At 35.6% G+C, this 16349-nt stretch overlaps 2 protein-coding genes across 3 annotated transcripts; both read right to left on the reverse strand.

Annotated features, from left to right (window-relative positions):
• LOC109233880 (probable serine/threonine-protein kinase RLCKVII) lies at positions 1124–9247 on the reverse strand. Of its 2 annotated transcripts, none has more exons than XM_019399731.1 (8): positions 9135–9247; positions 4969–5066; positions 3978–4186; positions 3191–3850; positions 2900–3048; positions 2242–2463; positions 1868–2017; positions 1124–1566 (listed from the first exon to the last, which is right to left on the reverse strand). In XM_019399731.1, the coding sequence occupies exons 1-8, from the start codon at positions 9195–9197 to the stop codon at positions 1270–1272; spliced, it is 1848 nt and encodes a 615-aa protein (XP_019255276.1). In that variant the 5' UTR covers positions 9198–9247; the 3' UTR covers positions 1124–1269. The 2 variants fall into 2 exon arrangements, with proteins under 2 accessions (XP_019255276.1, XP_019255277.1); XM_019399732.1 differs by lacking the exon at positions 9135–9247 and adding an exon at positions 5164–5289.
• LOC109233164 (dnaJ homolog subfamily C member 2) lies at positions 11772–16130 on the reverse strand. Its single transcript, XM_019398944.1, has 2 exons — positions 15969–16130; positions 11772–14083 (listed from the first exon to the last, which is right to left on the reverse strand). The coding sequence occupies exon 2, from the start codon at positions 13980–13982 to the stop codon at positions 12030–12032; it is 1953 nt and encodes a 650-aa protein (XP_019254489.1). The 5' UTR covers positions 13983–14083; positions 15969–16130; the 3' UTR covers positions 11772–12029.

Below are 16349 nucleotides of genomic sequence, written 5' to 3' on the forward strand. Positions count from 1 at the left end.
AAAGGCTCTAAGCGTTGAAGTTTTTTTATGAATTGTCTTAGTTACTTAATAGTTAATACTTTGAAATTATATTAAATAAATTATAATTGTATTACAAGTTTATAATTAGTAGAATATTTCATTACAAGTCTTTTGTTTTAATATTTTATAATTCTTTACTTAGTTTTCTAATTTTCATTTTAACATAGTAACATTTAAGTTTATTAAATAAGTCAAAAATCTAGCCGTTACAAACTTTAAAAACATAGTAATTTTCAAAAAACTAGACGTTTTTTTAATAAATAAAAAATACACTTAAGGCCCACGAACCCGTCCCGTTCTGTTCCGTCCCATCCCGTTTGTTAGCGGGACGGGATGGGACGAACGTTTCGTCCCGTTTGTCCCGTCCCGCCACCGTCCCGCTTAAATGTCGTCCCGTCCCGTCCCGTCCCTTTAATTTCGTCCCGTCCCGTTGGACAGCCCTACACAAAACATCGGAACCAAGTTTCCATTTAATCCATCCTCCCCCCAATACGATGCGTGACATCTTCGTCGATCTCCCCATCCCTGTATAGCAAACCCAAGGTACTTAAAACTTCCTCTCCTACGGATGACTTGTGAATCCAGCCTAACCTCCCCTTCCACTCCCTGAGTCGTTCCATTGAACTTACATTTTAAGTATTCTGTCTTATTCTGACTCATCTTGAAACATTTGGTCTCCAGAGTCTGCCCCCACATCTCTAACCTCGCATTAACGCCGCTTAGCGTCTCGTTAATCAATACAATATCATTTGCAAATAATATACACCACGACACTTCCCTTGGATGTGTCACGTCAATACGTCCATCACCAGGGTAAACAAAAAAGGGCTGAGTGCCGACGCTTGGTGCAACCCTATCATGACCGGGAAGTGATCCAAGTCCCCTCTTACTGTCCTCGCCCGGGTCTTAGCTCCATCATGCATGTCCTTAATCGCCCTAATGTAAGCAACATGTATGCCTCTAGCCTCCAAACATCTCCACAGGACCTCCCTCAGGACATTTCGCAACATCAGTAAAATCCTTATTTCGTTTCTTCCTCACTGTTGTACTAACTATGCAATAAAAGGAAATCATTGTCGACTTTTCTTTATTCCTCCTTAAATGTAAAAAAAAAGAAGGTGTAGTATGTATCAACCATTCAGCCAGACAACAGATATAGAACTGGTGTCACGGGAGCCAATAACTAATCAGAAAATAATAGTAAAAGTAAACAACTTTACACATGTAATAAAACACATCAAAACAAATTTAATGAATCATCTCTTCATAAAGTAGTTTCCCTTTGCTTCGAGATGGTCCTTTATGTTTGAGATGAATCTTCCTTCTTTCATATCTTTTTGATGAACATTTTCTGTAAGTTGAACATAAAGATGCTGCTTCTGTTTCAAGGGTTTTATCATCTTCCTTGCCTTTGACATCCCCTTGTTTACTACTATTGTTAATATTATTATCACCTCTGTGAACATATGGACTAGATTCTATCGGGTTGAAGTCTATAGAATTATCAGTACTTCCTTCCATTATATGGTTCAAAGTTTTAGCCACCTGCATTAATAAACTGATGAGTCAACAGTGTGGGAAAATCCATAAAGAGTGTCATATATGATGGACGAAGGGAGTACCTTGCAACAACAACATACCAAGTATAACCCGCAAGCGGGGTCTGGGGAGGGTTGTGTGTCATTATGATACTCAAATCAAATGTTGGGATTTTAAGATCATGTTGATGAAGATTATAATAGTTTAAGGGGAAAAAAAATGGATTCTACTAATCATATCTCATAGAATCAGAAAATTCAAGAGAAAAATAAGTCTCATTTAGTCTGACGTTACAAGCAAAACTTACCCATTCCATTGTATGCCTTTTATTAGGATCCTTTTTGAGACATTTTTCTGCTATTTCAACCATCCAAAATAGCTGATGGAAATCATGGGAATCCACAATTCTCTTGTCGACTAGACGAGGATAATTCCTTTGCTCCAACAGAGGCATTGCCTGCACTTAAAAGGGATGTCCTATTATGTAATACATTTTACATCTTAGTAGGTAATATGACCTTTGGGATTCTCTTTTCACACACCTAGCTACTTTATATATTCCTCGTAATTTTGCTTAATAGAAAAGGAATGAGAGAAGAGAAAGCTATATAGTATCATTATTCAGAACGAAACAAGCATGCGTTATATGGTGAAATGTAAGAAACGGTCTATTTAATTTACCCATTCAACAAGACTTTTATCTTCAGGATAATTGTCTGTGGTCTTCAGCCCAGTGATCAGCTGCAGCAGGACAACCCCAAAAGCATAAACATCTGTTTTAGTTGAGAACTTTCCACTTGCTGCATATTCTGGTGCCATATATCCAAGAGTGCCAACCACATTGTTACCAGAAGAATTTTGTGATTCATCATACCCAGCTTTTGCAAGTCCAAAATCTCCTAGCTAAGTGGTCGATGTTACATAGTTAGACAAAAATAAATGTCTCAGTCTAACTAACACCTAAGTTAAATGGATGTCAATTATCTATGCATTTTATGATCACGTCCATTTTAATCTCTCTGCATTTCACCTTAGTTTGCTTGGACCAACCTAAGGTTATAACTAAACTTACTAATTAGAGCATCCTACAAAACCACGATAGCAGTGTATGTTAAGATTGTGAGGTAACATTTTATTTCTTTTTCCCTCCCTTTCCTGGCAAATTTTTTGTTAATGTATTATGGATATAATTAATCATGGACAACATATCAGTGATTCATGATCAAGAATAGCAGTGTATGTTAAGATTCTGAGGTAATATTTTATTTCTTTTTCCCTCCCTTTTTGGTAAATTTTTTGTTAATATACTATGGATATAACTAATCCATGGACAACATACCAGTGACTCATGATCATGTGTGATGAGGATGTTGTTAGGTCTGATATCTCTGTGGATGATGTTATGTTTATGAAGATATTCTAATCCTCTGGCAGCACCCAAAGCTATTTTCATCCTTCTCTCCCAATCGCGAGGCATTCTTATATCTCCTGCAAAGTATAAAACAATTATGCGTCGGCATAAATAGATGTTCCAACGTGGACGGATTAGGTTGGATATATATGTGTGTATTGGCGGGTCATTCGACCCTCCGAGTTTTACGATTCTGAAACTAATGCATTGCCATTTTACCTGACAAGAATTGGTCTAGTGAACCATTGCAAACATACTCATAGACAAGCAACCTTTGGTTTCGCTCAGAGCAAGACCCTAACAACATAACCAAATTTGGATGCCGATCCTTGCTAAGAACCTCAACTTCACACTTGAATTCTTTATCCCCTTGAAGGCTCATATCATTGCGCTGCTTCACAGCAACTCTTAGCCCATTCTTTAAAACCCCTCTATAAACAGAACCAAATCCACCTTCCGATAGAAAATTCTCATTGGAAAACCATTCTGTTGCTTCTTCAAGCTCCTTATAGCTGAAGGCTTTATGCCATCCCATCTTTGGCCTTTTGTTCCCACAAATTGAACATTCAGGTTTTTTGAATATTGCACCAGAAAAATATTGATCAATAATCATCTCCACTTTTTCTTTGTCTTTAACAGTTTGATGCTCTTCGGTTTGGTCATTGGAGACGTGGGAAGGTGACTTTTCAGTTGTTTTTGCTTTCTGTTGAGAAGAACTTGAGGAACTACTAGGATTTTCCAAGCTCGAAGTTGAATTTACTAGGTCACTTGCTGAAGAATTTTTTACCAGGTTTTCACAAAACTCTGAGGAAAGCTTTCCCAGAATACTGCTTGCTTGTTCTTTGCTTGAGGTTGTCACATGAGAAATAACTTCCGAGTCTACAATTCATCAACAAAGAAATGGCATTAGAGCACTGTCAAACATAAGCAAAAATGTATTGACAGAAGAATATATTACTTTGATAGAAATTTCAGTTATGTAGAGGTAATTGTACATATTCCTTACCTTGCTGAGGAGAAGTAAGTTCATCTGATGAATCATCGTCGCCTGGAATCATTTCATCATAAGAAAATTTATTTCTGGTAAGGGAGACATTGGTGTTCTCCATTAATGTTAGTGACCCTCTTACATCTTCTATGGAGTTGTCACTTTTCAGTTTTGATATTCCACATGATAGCTTCTCCATAAAGTACCTCTTCTCCTTTTTCATTTCCCTACAAACATAAAATACCAAGTTATGAGATCTAAAGTTAGTTAACAAAGAAAGAAAGCCTCAAAGCACTATTGTTTTATACTACGAACTTCGCGTAGGTTCAAGCAGTGGTGAAAACAAGAATTTCGTCAAAGGGATTCAAACAAATGGGCTTTTGTGTCTACAGGATTCAACAATTTATACATATACAAACATTAAAAAAAACTACCTATATGCATAGAACAATTTTTCGATGAAGATGATTTAGTTGAACCACTTTGGCAAGCGTGGCTCCGCCACTAGGTTCAAGCTGACGATACCTTAGCCATTAACCCAACAATACGTATAGTAATACTCCTTCCGCCATTTACACAACCCTTTTTTCTATTTTCGGACGTTTTAAAATATTTGACTCATTTTGACAGATACTATTAGTTTGTACAACTTTCAGTAAATTCAATAATTCAAGATTATTTAACTATTCAAATTCTACTTTGCAGTTGTTTCTCATCAAACTAACTTTTCAATTATTACTTTACATTCCATTCTACTCCCACTAACGCTTGCGTTAGGGTAGACTGGCGCAGCTCTTTTCCGGACCTTGCGTGGACGCGAGATGCTTTGTGCTCCTGGCTGCTCATTAAATTTCAGGTCCAGTCAAACACAGTTATATAAAACGGGATATAGTACTAATAAATATCAAATTCTGTAAAACTCTAAATGGTAGTACTTATTAGAATCGTGTATTTCAGCTACCTAATTTGAGTTTCGGAATTTTGTAAACTTTCTGATGTTATCACTAACCTATCTAGAATGATCCAAGTTGCGTCCAACCTCTTGATTGCAATCACAGCTACCACCTTTCGTGAATTTCCAGCTTGAACTTCTATGTGAAACTTCACCTGCAACACCAAATATTGAAAGAATTAACACTTGAAATTATTACGAGACTATCAATTCCAGATTTAAGATTCTGTATGTGAAACTTTCTTAGTTTACTTATTCTTAGATACAGTTTCCTGTGCAGAAATTCTGGCTTCGATTGATCGGAGAGAAGAGGAATTTTGACCGATTGCTGATGATTCACAGTGCAAAAACCTAGTGAAATCCCACAAACAAAATGCATTCTCCTCTTTTCCCGCCATAAAAACAGATTGGGTTTGTCAAAAAGACGTATAGCATTCCATTTGACTCGATAGTATGTGTAGGGAATTCTCTAATTGGGTGAGAGTGAAGCAATGTTTTAAAAGGCGCGTGAGGCGAGGCTTTTTACCTCTGACGAGGCGAGGCGTAAGCCGTGAGACATGGGGCGTAAGTCCCATGGATCTTTAAATTTTACTAATTTCAAGAATTTTAAGATAGTGTAAAATATAAAATAATTATAAAAATTACATTAAAATCACAAAATTATAACAAATAATCTATTTAAAATATTTATAAATTATAATTCAACTATGAATAATAAGAAAAGTACGACAAATATCATAATATGCAAATTAGTTGCAACGTCGTTACTACTCAAACATCAAAAGTAATGTATTCGATACGAAATCTTATATGTATCTCTTAAGGAGTAATGAATCTTGAAAGAATTTCGATATTAAAATTTGATATTTTTCTTAAAATACTCCTTTTATTTAATATGCTTTCTATTTGTAAGAGAATTTATATAAAAACATAATTCACAATTTAAATATGATTCTCTAGCATCATTTATTTTTAAGTTTCAACAAGTTAATAAAGTGACACATAATTCACCATACAATATCATGATAACTAATTATTTGTAAATAGTTACTAGCTAATACTGCACTATTAAATTAATAAGTATTGTATCTCATAAACATGAAAAAAGAATATTTAGAAAAATAATTATAAAAAAATTATGGACTATTATATAGTAAAGACATGACAAAAGTTAATAATAAATAATTTTTTAGATGAAAGATTTATTTAAAATTAACTATCATATCAGTCTTAGTGGATAAAGTGCAATAATTTTATTTTAATTATGACATAAATTTAATGATTTATGATTAAGAAAAAAGTAATTTTGAATAGTAAACGATTTATTAATAAAATTTGAGGATTTACAAGGTTAGTTACATGCAATTGCATAAAGTTCTATTAGGCGAGCCTAGTACGCTGGGCGTTAGGCGTGTTCGGGGCGTAAGCCCCGATGGCCGAGGCGTAAGTCTCACGGTAAGCCCCACACATAAGCCCAGGAGCATTTTACGAGTGATCCGTCCCGGGGCGAGCCCCGGGCGAGTCCCAATTCTGCCTTTTAAAACAGAGGAGTGAAGAGGCTCTACTCTATCATTGAACCTCATCTTCGATATCTATGGATCAAATTTACAGCTTTTTTGTATAGTATTGTATCACAATTCTCACATACTATATCACAGGGGAAAAGGTTTAAATACGTGGATGTATTATCCCGCAATTGCTCCATTTTGTGCTTTCTTACATTTTTTTTTTTTTTTTTTGAACAAATTGATCCAAATTCACCCATCAATTTTATTATAGTTTATTGGTATTCCGTCAGGTATTGATTATATAGCCGTCTGTAAAAAGGCCATAACTTCTACGGATATTCATATGACAAACGGTTTAAATCGTTCAAAACTAAACTTGTAAACATTCATCTGATAGGTAGTACACGACATAACCAGTCATATCTTTAGAGATATTATTGTTGTTGTATTGAGATTCCTTTAGGTGCCATTTTTTTTTAACGGCAGAAATAATTTTGGATCATAAGTTTAACAAAAGACAAAAATTATTTAATTTCAATAATAAAAGAGCAAAACTATGATTATGGTTAGGTTGATCTCTGCATTCATATTTTCATTTAGAAATCATAATTAATGAAAGAGTGAATAATGGAAAATGGACACTGAAAAAGTATGGACTATTCTTGCCATAGTGATTATTTGCCGTATGACCTTTTTGAGGGATTTTGACACAGTTACCCACAAAAACAAAACTATTTATCCTTGTCTACCCATTTGTTTTCCTACCCATAAACTAATTACATTTCCGACCTATAGTAGGTTTTGTGGGGAATTTTTTCTTTATTCTCCAACTCTTTTTTATTTCTATGCTTATTTTCTCCTTTTCTTTTTTCTTTTTTTTTTTCTTTTCTCCTTTTCTTTTTTCTCGTTTTCTTCTTTTTTTTCTTTTTTCCTTTTCTAATTTCATTTAACTTCTTTTTTTTTATATTCTTTTTCTCTTCATAATCTAATTTCATTTACTGTTTTTACTATTTTTTTATTATTCTTTTTTTATATTATTACTAAAGAAAAATCAAATTGTGTACCAATTAAATGTAGCTAATACAACCATAAAAAATATTAACTAACATATGATACCAGTATAGTATATAGCTATACCAACAGAGTATACAATTGTACGCAATGAGTTAAAAAAAATAATTTAATTATTAAACTAAAATAATATCAGTTGTCAATAAAAAATTTAAAAAATTCTAAAAGGATCTAATTGTAAGAGTATACCGTTACATCATATAGCATACTATAATTTTTTTTTTTGCATTTTCAATTTGCCCCTCACGCTGGGTAAAAGCTTAAAACAAATTAAAAGGGAAAAGGCAAGTGAATTTACAGGTAATAAGTATACTATTATTGTATATTGTTACATTATCTTGCATATTGTTACAGTATACCATAACAATATATTGTATACTATAATAGTATACTGTTGCAGTATAACTATATACTCCTATAGTATATTAGTATACTGTAGCGGTATACTGTTTTGTAAATTATAATAGTGTACTGTTGCAGTATAGCTATATACTCCTACAGCATATTGTATACCATAGTGGTATACTGTAGCTGTTTCTTCTTTCGATTTTCAACTGAAAATTTCGATCTCAATCACCTCAAATCAGGTCCAAATGCTATCAAATTTCAGTATGAACTTCTAGAAGGTACTATAAGCAATATTTAACAACACCCACTTTGAATCAAACAAAAAATCTTCAAAAATAAAATTGAGCTTCAAGACCAACAATGGTGGATATTCAAATACACACAAAAATTTAGATTTGAGATGTAATCTGCTCTTGTACTTAATGAAGTATCCAAACCATGGCTTTGTAAGTTTTGTCCACATGTAATTCTGAATGCATGGTTCATGGAAACAACTCAATTAGAGAAAGGAGGAAGGGGCCAGAGCCTAGTTCAATTTTTTCAAATAACCTCGATTGCGGTTATCAGTTGGTCACCTTCGTATGCTAAAATTCTCTTGTACATAACAGTGATTATTCAGAGAGAATCTGTATCCAATCTTTATTTTAGTAAAGCTAAGCTTTTTGTGATTGAAGCCTTGACTCTGGGAACAACTAGCGGGTAAATAGTTTGGGGAGTATAGGTAGGAGTAGTAAATAGTTTGAGTCTGGGCATTAAAGGATAAATAGTTTGGAATTAATAGGTATAAAGTGAGATTTTCTCACCTTTTAAGCCACTCTTTAAGTAACATATCCATGTTACTTTAGTGGGCTAAATTCTGCTTTTAAAAGTAGTTGGACGAATCCTTTTTTTCTTTTTGCAAACAAAAATTGAGCTCATTGAGCTAATGGGATCGGAATTTAGATAATGGCTTAAAAAGGACCATTCGTGCAAATGCCCCCTTACAAGAGTGACTAAAATATGAAGTGCGTGATTGCCTATCCTATATCAGTAAGGTAATATCTTGTTCTCCTTATTTGAATATTAATACACGTGTAGAGCTCCATGCTAAATTCCGTACCGGAGGTGAAAGCTTGGATGGATGGATACAACAACAAGCCTCAGTAAAATCCCACAAAGTGGGGTTTGGGAAGGGTAGTGTGTACGCAGACCTTACTTCCACCTCGATGGAGCAGAGAGATTGTTTTCGATAGACCCTCGGCTCAGAAAGACGGAAAGAAAACATGAAGAAACTAATGAAAGTTTTTAGAGGCTAACCTTTTGAACTTCACATTGTTTCAACAGCATTAGCATCTCCAAACTCTTATTATACTCCTCCATCCTTTTAACTAATTCTTCTTCCACCAGTTTATGGTCTACTCTACTCCGTTGCCCCACTAGAATAATAAACAAGTTGAAGAAATAATGAGATATATTATTCTATCATTTTTTGTATAAAGAAAATATGAACCCTTTAAATATTACTACTAACTATTTTTATTGCTATAAAACGTACTTATGAATTAATTTGGTATATAATTAGTTCTAATCAGGGGGCAGAGGGAGAGTAGAATCTATGGGTTCAGCCGAACACAGTAGCTTTGATTCAAATTATATATTTGTATTAAAAAATTCATTAAACATGTATAAACTATTAATTTAGAACCTAGTAACTTAAAATTTTAGAATCTCGAACCCATAAATTTCAAATCCTGGCTCCGCCTCTGTACTTCTAATAGAAAGTATAGAAGACTTACGAAGTTTTACAGTGCCCAGGAAAGCTGATGTAGTAGTTGAGTTATTAAATTGGTGAACAACTCCAAGTAATATGAGCTCATCTCCAGCCTTCAGACATAAATTATGAAGTACCCCTCTAATGGCAGCCCAGTTTACCTCTTTTGATGTATCATGGACCACCACCACTCTCTTGCTTCCCATGAAAAAAAAAAATCCTTTCTTTTTACGTTTTTAAGGGAATTTGGATAGATTATAGGGTGAATGGTTGCAATGTGGGTGGTTTATTCGGGGATGATATCTCCAAAAAAGAAAGTACGATCTAAGGTAAAATTCTGCTCGTAAGCTTAACGGTATAAATAGAGACAAAAGTCAGCCCTAAAGAAAAAGGAAAGTATATTGCTGGTATAAGAAGGTTGTAGATTGGTAATTCCAATGCTAAGATGTACGAAAGAAAACACAAGAGCTGATGTAGTAATTCTGATCATTACAAGGTATCTAATTTGTTGCAAATGAATTGTTTATTTTTAGGGAAAGATTCATTTCCATGCGGTGATAAAGACCTGGGCTATTATAATTTATTATGCTACTTATAGGGGTTGTACTATTTCTACTTTGGTAATATAAAAGTATGTTTTATATCTTCTTTTGTAAAATCAAAGTTCATTAGCTTCTCGCTTGTATATTATGGCGTATTTTATTTTTTAAAAACGAATACTGTATTCAGAATTATTTGTTCTTTATTATACTTAAATATTCTTCTTGAGAAACGCAATTTTCATATATGAAACCGAGTTCATCTTGCATTTAACCGAGGGTCTATAAGAAATAGTCTTTCTGCCTTCCGGGGTAGAGGTAAGGTTTGCGTACACACTACCCTCTCCAGACCCCCTTGTGGGCCTCATTGGGGTTTTTTGTTGTTGAATGTATAACTTCCAGCAGTACTACTCTCTATTCCAGTCGGGACATTGACAGATTTCTAATTTTCTATAAAATAAGGAGCCGATGAATTCCATACCTTATAACATTTCAAGATATAGAATCTCTAACGTAGGCAGATTCCTGTTATTGTCGTTTATTTTTAGAGTTTGGACAAGTTATGCTTCATATCAATTGACTTTCCACATTCTCTCCTTGGGGCGCATCGCAGACATGCCGAATACAAATACAATTAGAGTAATGAAAATTCAATGTAATGAAAAGAAATACATCATCGAGATTGTTTTCTTTAGAAGTTCACTGTTCTTTCAGATCATCTATTTCTGCGGAAAGTATCGTATCTCGTAGCTGAGGTGCGTGGTCATAAATTAGATGAAAGAAATAGATCTTTGGAATGAAGAGGACTAGAGGGTGACCGATCCCAGTGGATAATTTGGGAGCAAAAATGAAAATAGAAGCTATGTAGGAGAAGATCGATCACATAAAAAGTGCTTAACAAGATCAAAGAGGGCTTATTGTCCTGAAATCAAGTGGTGATCCAAAATTAGTTGGCCAAGTCTTCTCTGCTTCAGAGACTAGGAAAGACCCTTTATTGGCCAAGTCTCGTGTTGTTCTTTTGAAGAGAATTAAAAGAATAAGGAAGAGCAGCAGTATCTGCTAGAAGTGGAAAACTTACCAGAAAACTTAGGGATGTTCTCTGTTAAGTGAAATATTAGGAGGATGTAATTAAAGTTCAGGAGCGGGGTGATTTGGCAAAAACTCAATTAATATACAAGGACACAGGCATCAATGAAGTACATATTAACCTGATACAATGAAAAAGAGGGGAACAGCGTGAATCTTAACATCAAGGTTTTTGTCCTTAAAAGAGGCCATTTCCACCCAATGGAGTCCCCTTCTGTAGAAAGAGATGTTCCATTTCTATATCTACTCAACAAGTTCCATGGGACTCGTTCTTACTCATTTTCATCACATTTTATAGTTAATTCTATTTCTAGAAGAAATTTTTTACATATGAATCAACATATTCGCTAACAATTACTGGATAACTCATAATCCATCTTGTATGATGCGGGAAGAGTAAATCCACAAGGGTCAGTTCCAAAGCAATTACTAAACACGCCCAGATATATAAAAGCCCCCAATGCAAGGTCAAAGAAACTCGACCCAAACAGGAGGGGGAATGAAAACAAGCAATTTTTTTAATGAAGGAAAGAGGAATCTAAATTACGAGGCCAACCATCAAAATAAATAGAAAGATGCATAACTTTAGGTATCATCGGTATTTCCCATCAAAGATTAATGTATTCCAGTATAGTAACTTCACAATGCCGTACTGATAGTAAGATAAGTAAATGCTACTGCTTAATGACAAAAATGGCCGCGAAAGTGGATGGTATGTTGTCACATTTCACGTGTGAGCTTGTTGCGGCTGCTCCTGAACAATAAAATGATAGAAATCGGAAAAACTAGACTCAGAAGTTTCAACCACCACTAACCTCACACTGCACCTTTCTTGTTCCTGAAGTTCTCTTTGAGTAATGCAAACTTCTTTTTACACTGGTTCATGGTCTTTCCAGGGACTGCAGTTGCAACTCGTTCCCACCGCTGGCTGGTTTCCTTGGGGAAGGTTTTCAGAGCTTGAACTAAAGCTTTTTCTTGAACAGCAGACCATATGTCTGAATCGGAACTTGAGGAGACCCCGTTTGCAGTAGGTGCATCCTCAGTGTTCTGGCTGTTTGTGTTTTGACTGGGGGACTCCTGAGAATCAGCTAACTTAGCACTTTCACTTTCAGGCTTGCTACTGTTTTCTACCCCCTCTACTTCTGCTCTTGTGGAAAGAGGAGATGCAATAGTCGGTGCGGGTTTTCTCTTCTCGAGGAAGGAGTCAAAGGCTTTAGCAGAGTCAGGCTTCTGGAGCAGAACTGTTTTTGTAGCCTTCAAGATCTCTTCAACTGTCCTTCCGGTACCAATATACTCGGAAATAACTTCCCATCTTCGAGATGTTCCTTTAGGATATTTCAGCATTCCCTTTCTCAGAAGATCAATTTCTTCCTTGCTCCAAGGTTTCTCCCTTTTCTCACTGCTCATCAGAGGAACTTGTCTTTTACCCTCCAGAGAACCATTTTGATGTGACTTACTTTTTTCGCCCTTATTCTCATATTTCAAGTTGTGGTCATGTCCAAGTGCCTCCCTGAGAAGTTCAGCTATCATAAGCTCATCCTTTCCATCGGCTTTATCACACAAGTTCCTCAGTTGCTCAATGTCAAGTGACATGCATAAACCTTCTATATCATCATCAGCTAGCCCAAGCAAATGTTGGGACAAAACAGGAGCTGCAAGGGCTCTTAAACGGCTCCGCTCTTTTCGCAACAATTTCTTTTCTTTCTCCTTCAACTTCTTCTGCTGCAAAGCCACTTCGGCAGCTCTTTTTCCCTCCTCCTCCTTCTTACGCTTTTCCTCCTCAGCAATCCTAGCTGCTTCTTCCTCCTGTAATTTCTTTGCCAGTAGTTTAGCTTCCTTCTTTTTCTGCTTCTCTGCTTTCTCTGCTTCTTTTCTTCCCAGGATTCTAGGGTCTCTCTTATAGGCATTGTCAACAAGTGTGCGTATCCTAGCTATTTCTTCTTTTCTAGCCTTCTCTGACAGTTTCGCATTCTGCCTCTCCATCCACCTCTTATGATCACGAGATTCAGCTTGTTCAAGGTCAAACTCATCAGCATGTGGGAACTCTCTCCAGCTTTTGAAGCTGTACCAGAAATTATAAAAGCTATCCACTTCTTTAATTGGAGTATTCTCATCACCCAATGAAGGGACAGGTTGGGTGACAGACCAACGTCCATTCCTCAAAAATGCAGGTCCAAAGACCTTAAAAAAATCTTGTGGAGCACATTCAGTTGGGATTTCATCATCAAATTCATCTGTGGAATCATAAATCCTTCTTCTAACAGGGTCAATAAGAACCTCATATGCTTCCTGAATAGCTTTGAAGTGGTTTTCTATTTCCTCCTTCTTAGCTTGTTTTGCAGCTTCAGTTTCCTCAGCTAGAAGAAGAGAAGCCAGCTTGTCAGGATGATGCCTCAATGCAGCATCACGATAGCTCTTCCTTATCTGATCCTCAGAAGCAAGATATCTTAAATGGCTCAACCCTAACAATGCATAATGATCTTGTACCTTTTCCCCAGTTGAAGATTTCTTTTTACCCTTAGAGCTGTATGATTCTGATGAATATGTAAATGACTGTTCCTTTTCAGTAGGAACATCTTCTTTACTGTCTTTGGAGACTTCTTTCTCAACATGCCCACTCAGTCTAAGAGCAGCAGAGTGAAAAGAAAGCCCAGCAGGCTCATATTTGAGAGCTTTAATAGGAAAGCAGTTTGAGGAAATATAGATGGGTTCACCATTTATAAGCTCTTCTGAGTATGAAATAAGACGGATGCTACTCCTGGAAGCCATAGAGAAAGTTTAGCCCTCAAGTTTAGAAGATGAATATGAACACATCTACCAACTACTACACTTGGGGCAGGAGATGAGAGCAGCCTTTTACAGTCTCCAGCCTGCATTAATGAGGAAAAATAATTACAACACATCAAATAATAAGTCAAAGACAGTGTGGAGACTGGGAAATAATAGTTACCGATCATCACAAAAGAAGTGCATGTCTTACTGCATGCAGCAGCTTGAAAAAATCACTAAGAAAAGAATACTTTATGGCTATACCAGGTATTTGGCATTCAGGCTTAGTTGGGTTGTTACATACATTTTTTTTTGATAAGGTAAATTGTATTAATCAAAAGGGAGAAAACTCCCATATACAAGAGGTTGTTACATACATTAGATGCATGAGTCTTTTTATTCTTCTGGTTAAAACTTGCATGGGCCAGCAGTTGTCACATCTACGGTCAACCTCCAATTTTTTACTTACTGGCCTCTATTTACACAACATTATATGCTTGTGTGGATAGCTACCGAAAGGTTGTTGGCTGTCCATGTAGGCATAAGTCTGAGATTTAAAGAACCTCCAGTTGTAAAAAGCTCCTAATTTGCCTAGTAGTATTGAATTGAAATGACCATAAATAGAACAAAAAGACACAGGATGGGATTCAGGCGTAGTTGATTGATATATTTCATGAAAGTGTTAAGGCACAAAAACAAAGTGGAGTCAGATTACTACAACAGCTTCAGAGGCAAAAAGTTGGAATACGAAAATAGAGGGTATGTTGGCATCAGGGTAGGCTGCCTACATCACAACCCTAGGGGCAAGGTCCTAGCCCAGACCCTGCGTGAATATGGGATGCATGAGATGTGCCCTTTTTTAAGAAAACAGAGGGGGGACCATGTTGCTTTGATATCTTGATATACTTTATCACAGTTTGAAAGCAGCAAGAAAATAAAATGATTACAACGACCAACACTTTCCATCAACAAACAATCTGGGCAATCAAAAACTTATCACATGTCAAATGATTCAAGACTGCCAAACTCACACAGCTTTGCTTAAATAAATAAGCTTCAAAACCTGAGTTGAATAGGTTCCAAAATTTGGTCTGGGACCAAATTGCATGCATTGAAACTGAAGCTTATAATTAACTCCAAGGAAAATATGAAAACGCCAATCTTTCTCCACGGAAAAATGCAGCTGATAAAGCTATTGAAACTTTAGAGCATCAATAAATCATTTTGCCAAGCTACAATCAAAAGAATTCATCATAATACTTATTCCATGACCTTGATCATATCCTCAGATACATGCAAGGCCACTGTGTACATTCAGTACCAATGAAATCAGTTTTACTTATATAAACACACAAAATTACTTCGTCCAAACAGTATCACTTTCCATTCAACTTTATTAAAACATATACAAGATTACTCCCACCCCAAAATTAGACTCTTTTTGCTTTTCAATGATCAATTTAACCAATATATGGTATAAAAGAGGACATGTACTATTCCGCTTGGAAATAAAATTTAGAAATTCAGAAACTTCCCGAGCAGTACTGAGTAACCTTTTCTCCAAAATCTTAGTCAAAATTTTCTTCATCTTAATAAAATGAGAATAACACATAAACGTACATAGACACAGATATAAGTTTCAGAATAAGCTAACAAATAGAACCAAAAAAAGCAGCATTAAACATTTATTAAACATTTGATTCCCTTTCCATAACAACGCGACCAAATAGGGAGAAAAACACCGACACAGACGCAAATAGAAGAAATTACAAGTATCTATTAAACAGGAACAAAAATCAGCAGTATTAAAAAGGTAAAAATAAAAATAAAAATAACGTTGTATAGATTCGAGAGAAGCTATATTGAGCACATCGCATTACATCGTTTCTTCTTTGTTCAAATAAGCGCATAACTTTAGAAATGATAAAAAGCAAAAGCAAAAGCAAAAGCAAAAAAAATAAAATAAAACAGAGGGACAGATATTACCTTTTCTGATAACCTAATTTTGATGCTGATCTTAAAAATGGATTAAGTTGTGGTGTTAATGGAGAGAGAAGAGAAAGTGGAAGAAGGAGGAGGGCAGAGGAGCTAGGGTTTAGTTTGCGGAGCTCAGCTGCCTCAACCAGCTGAAGAGAAAAAGGAAGATGCATGTGATGGATTGTTGAGATTTATACCTAATTGTGTCTGCGGAAACAGTCTATGGGCTGGGTTAGTAAGAACCTACACATTTATACCGTGGGCCTGGACCAGTAAAAAGTAGAGAAATGGGCTCTATCAATTCCTACAAGTGATTTGAATACCGTCATCTTTTTGTCATCGAATAACTAAGCTTTGGTCATGCATTTCAAAAAATAAAATTAAAAACCA

Source organism: Nicotiana attenuata, chromosome 10, assembly GCF_001879085.1.
Source record: "Nicotiana attenuata strain UT chromosome 10, NIATTr2, whole genome shotgun sequence".
In the NCBI taxonomy this organism is placed as follows: Eukaryota; Viridiplantae; Streptophyta; class Magnoliopsida; order Solanales; family Solanaceae; genus Nicotiana; species Nicotiana attenuata.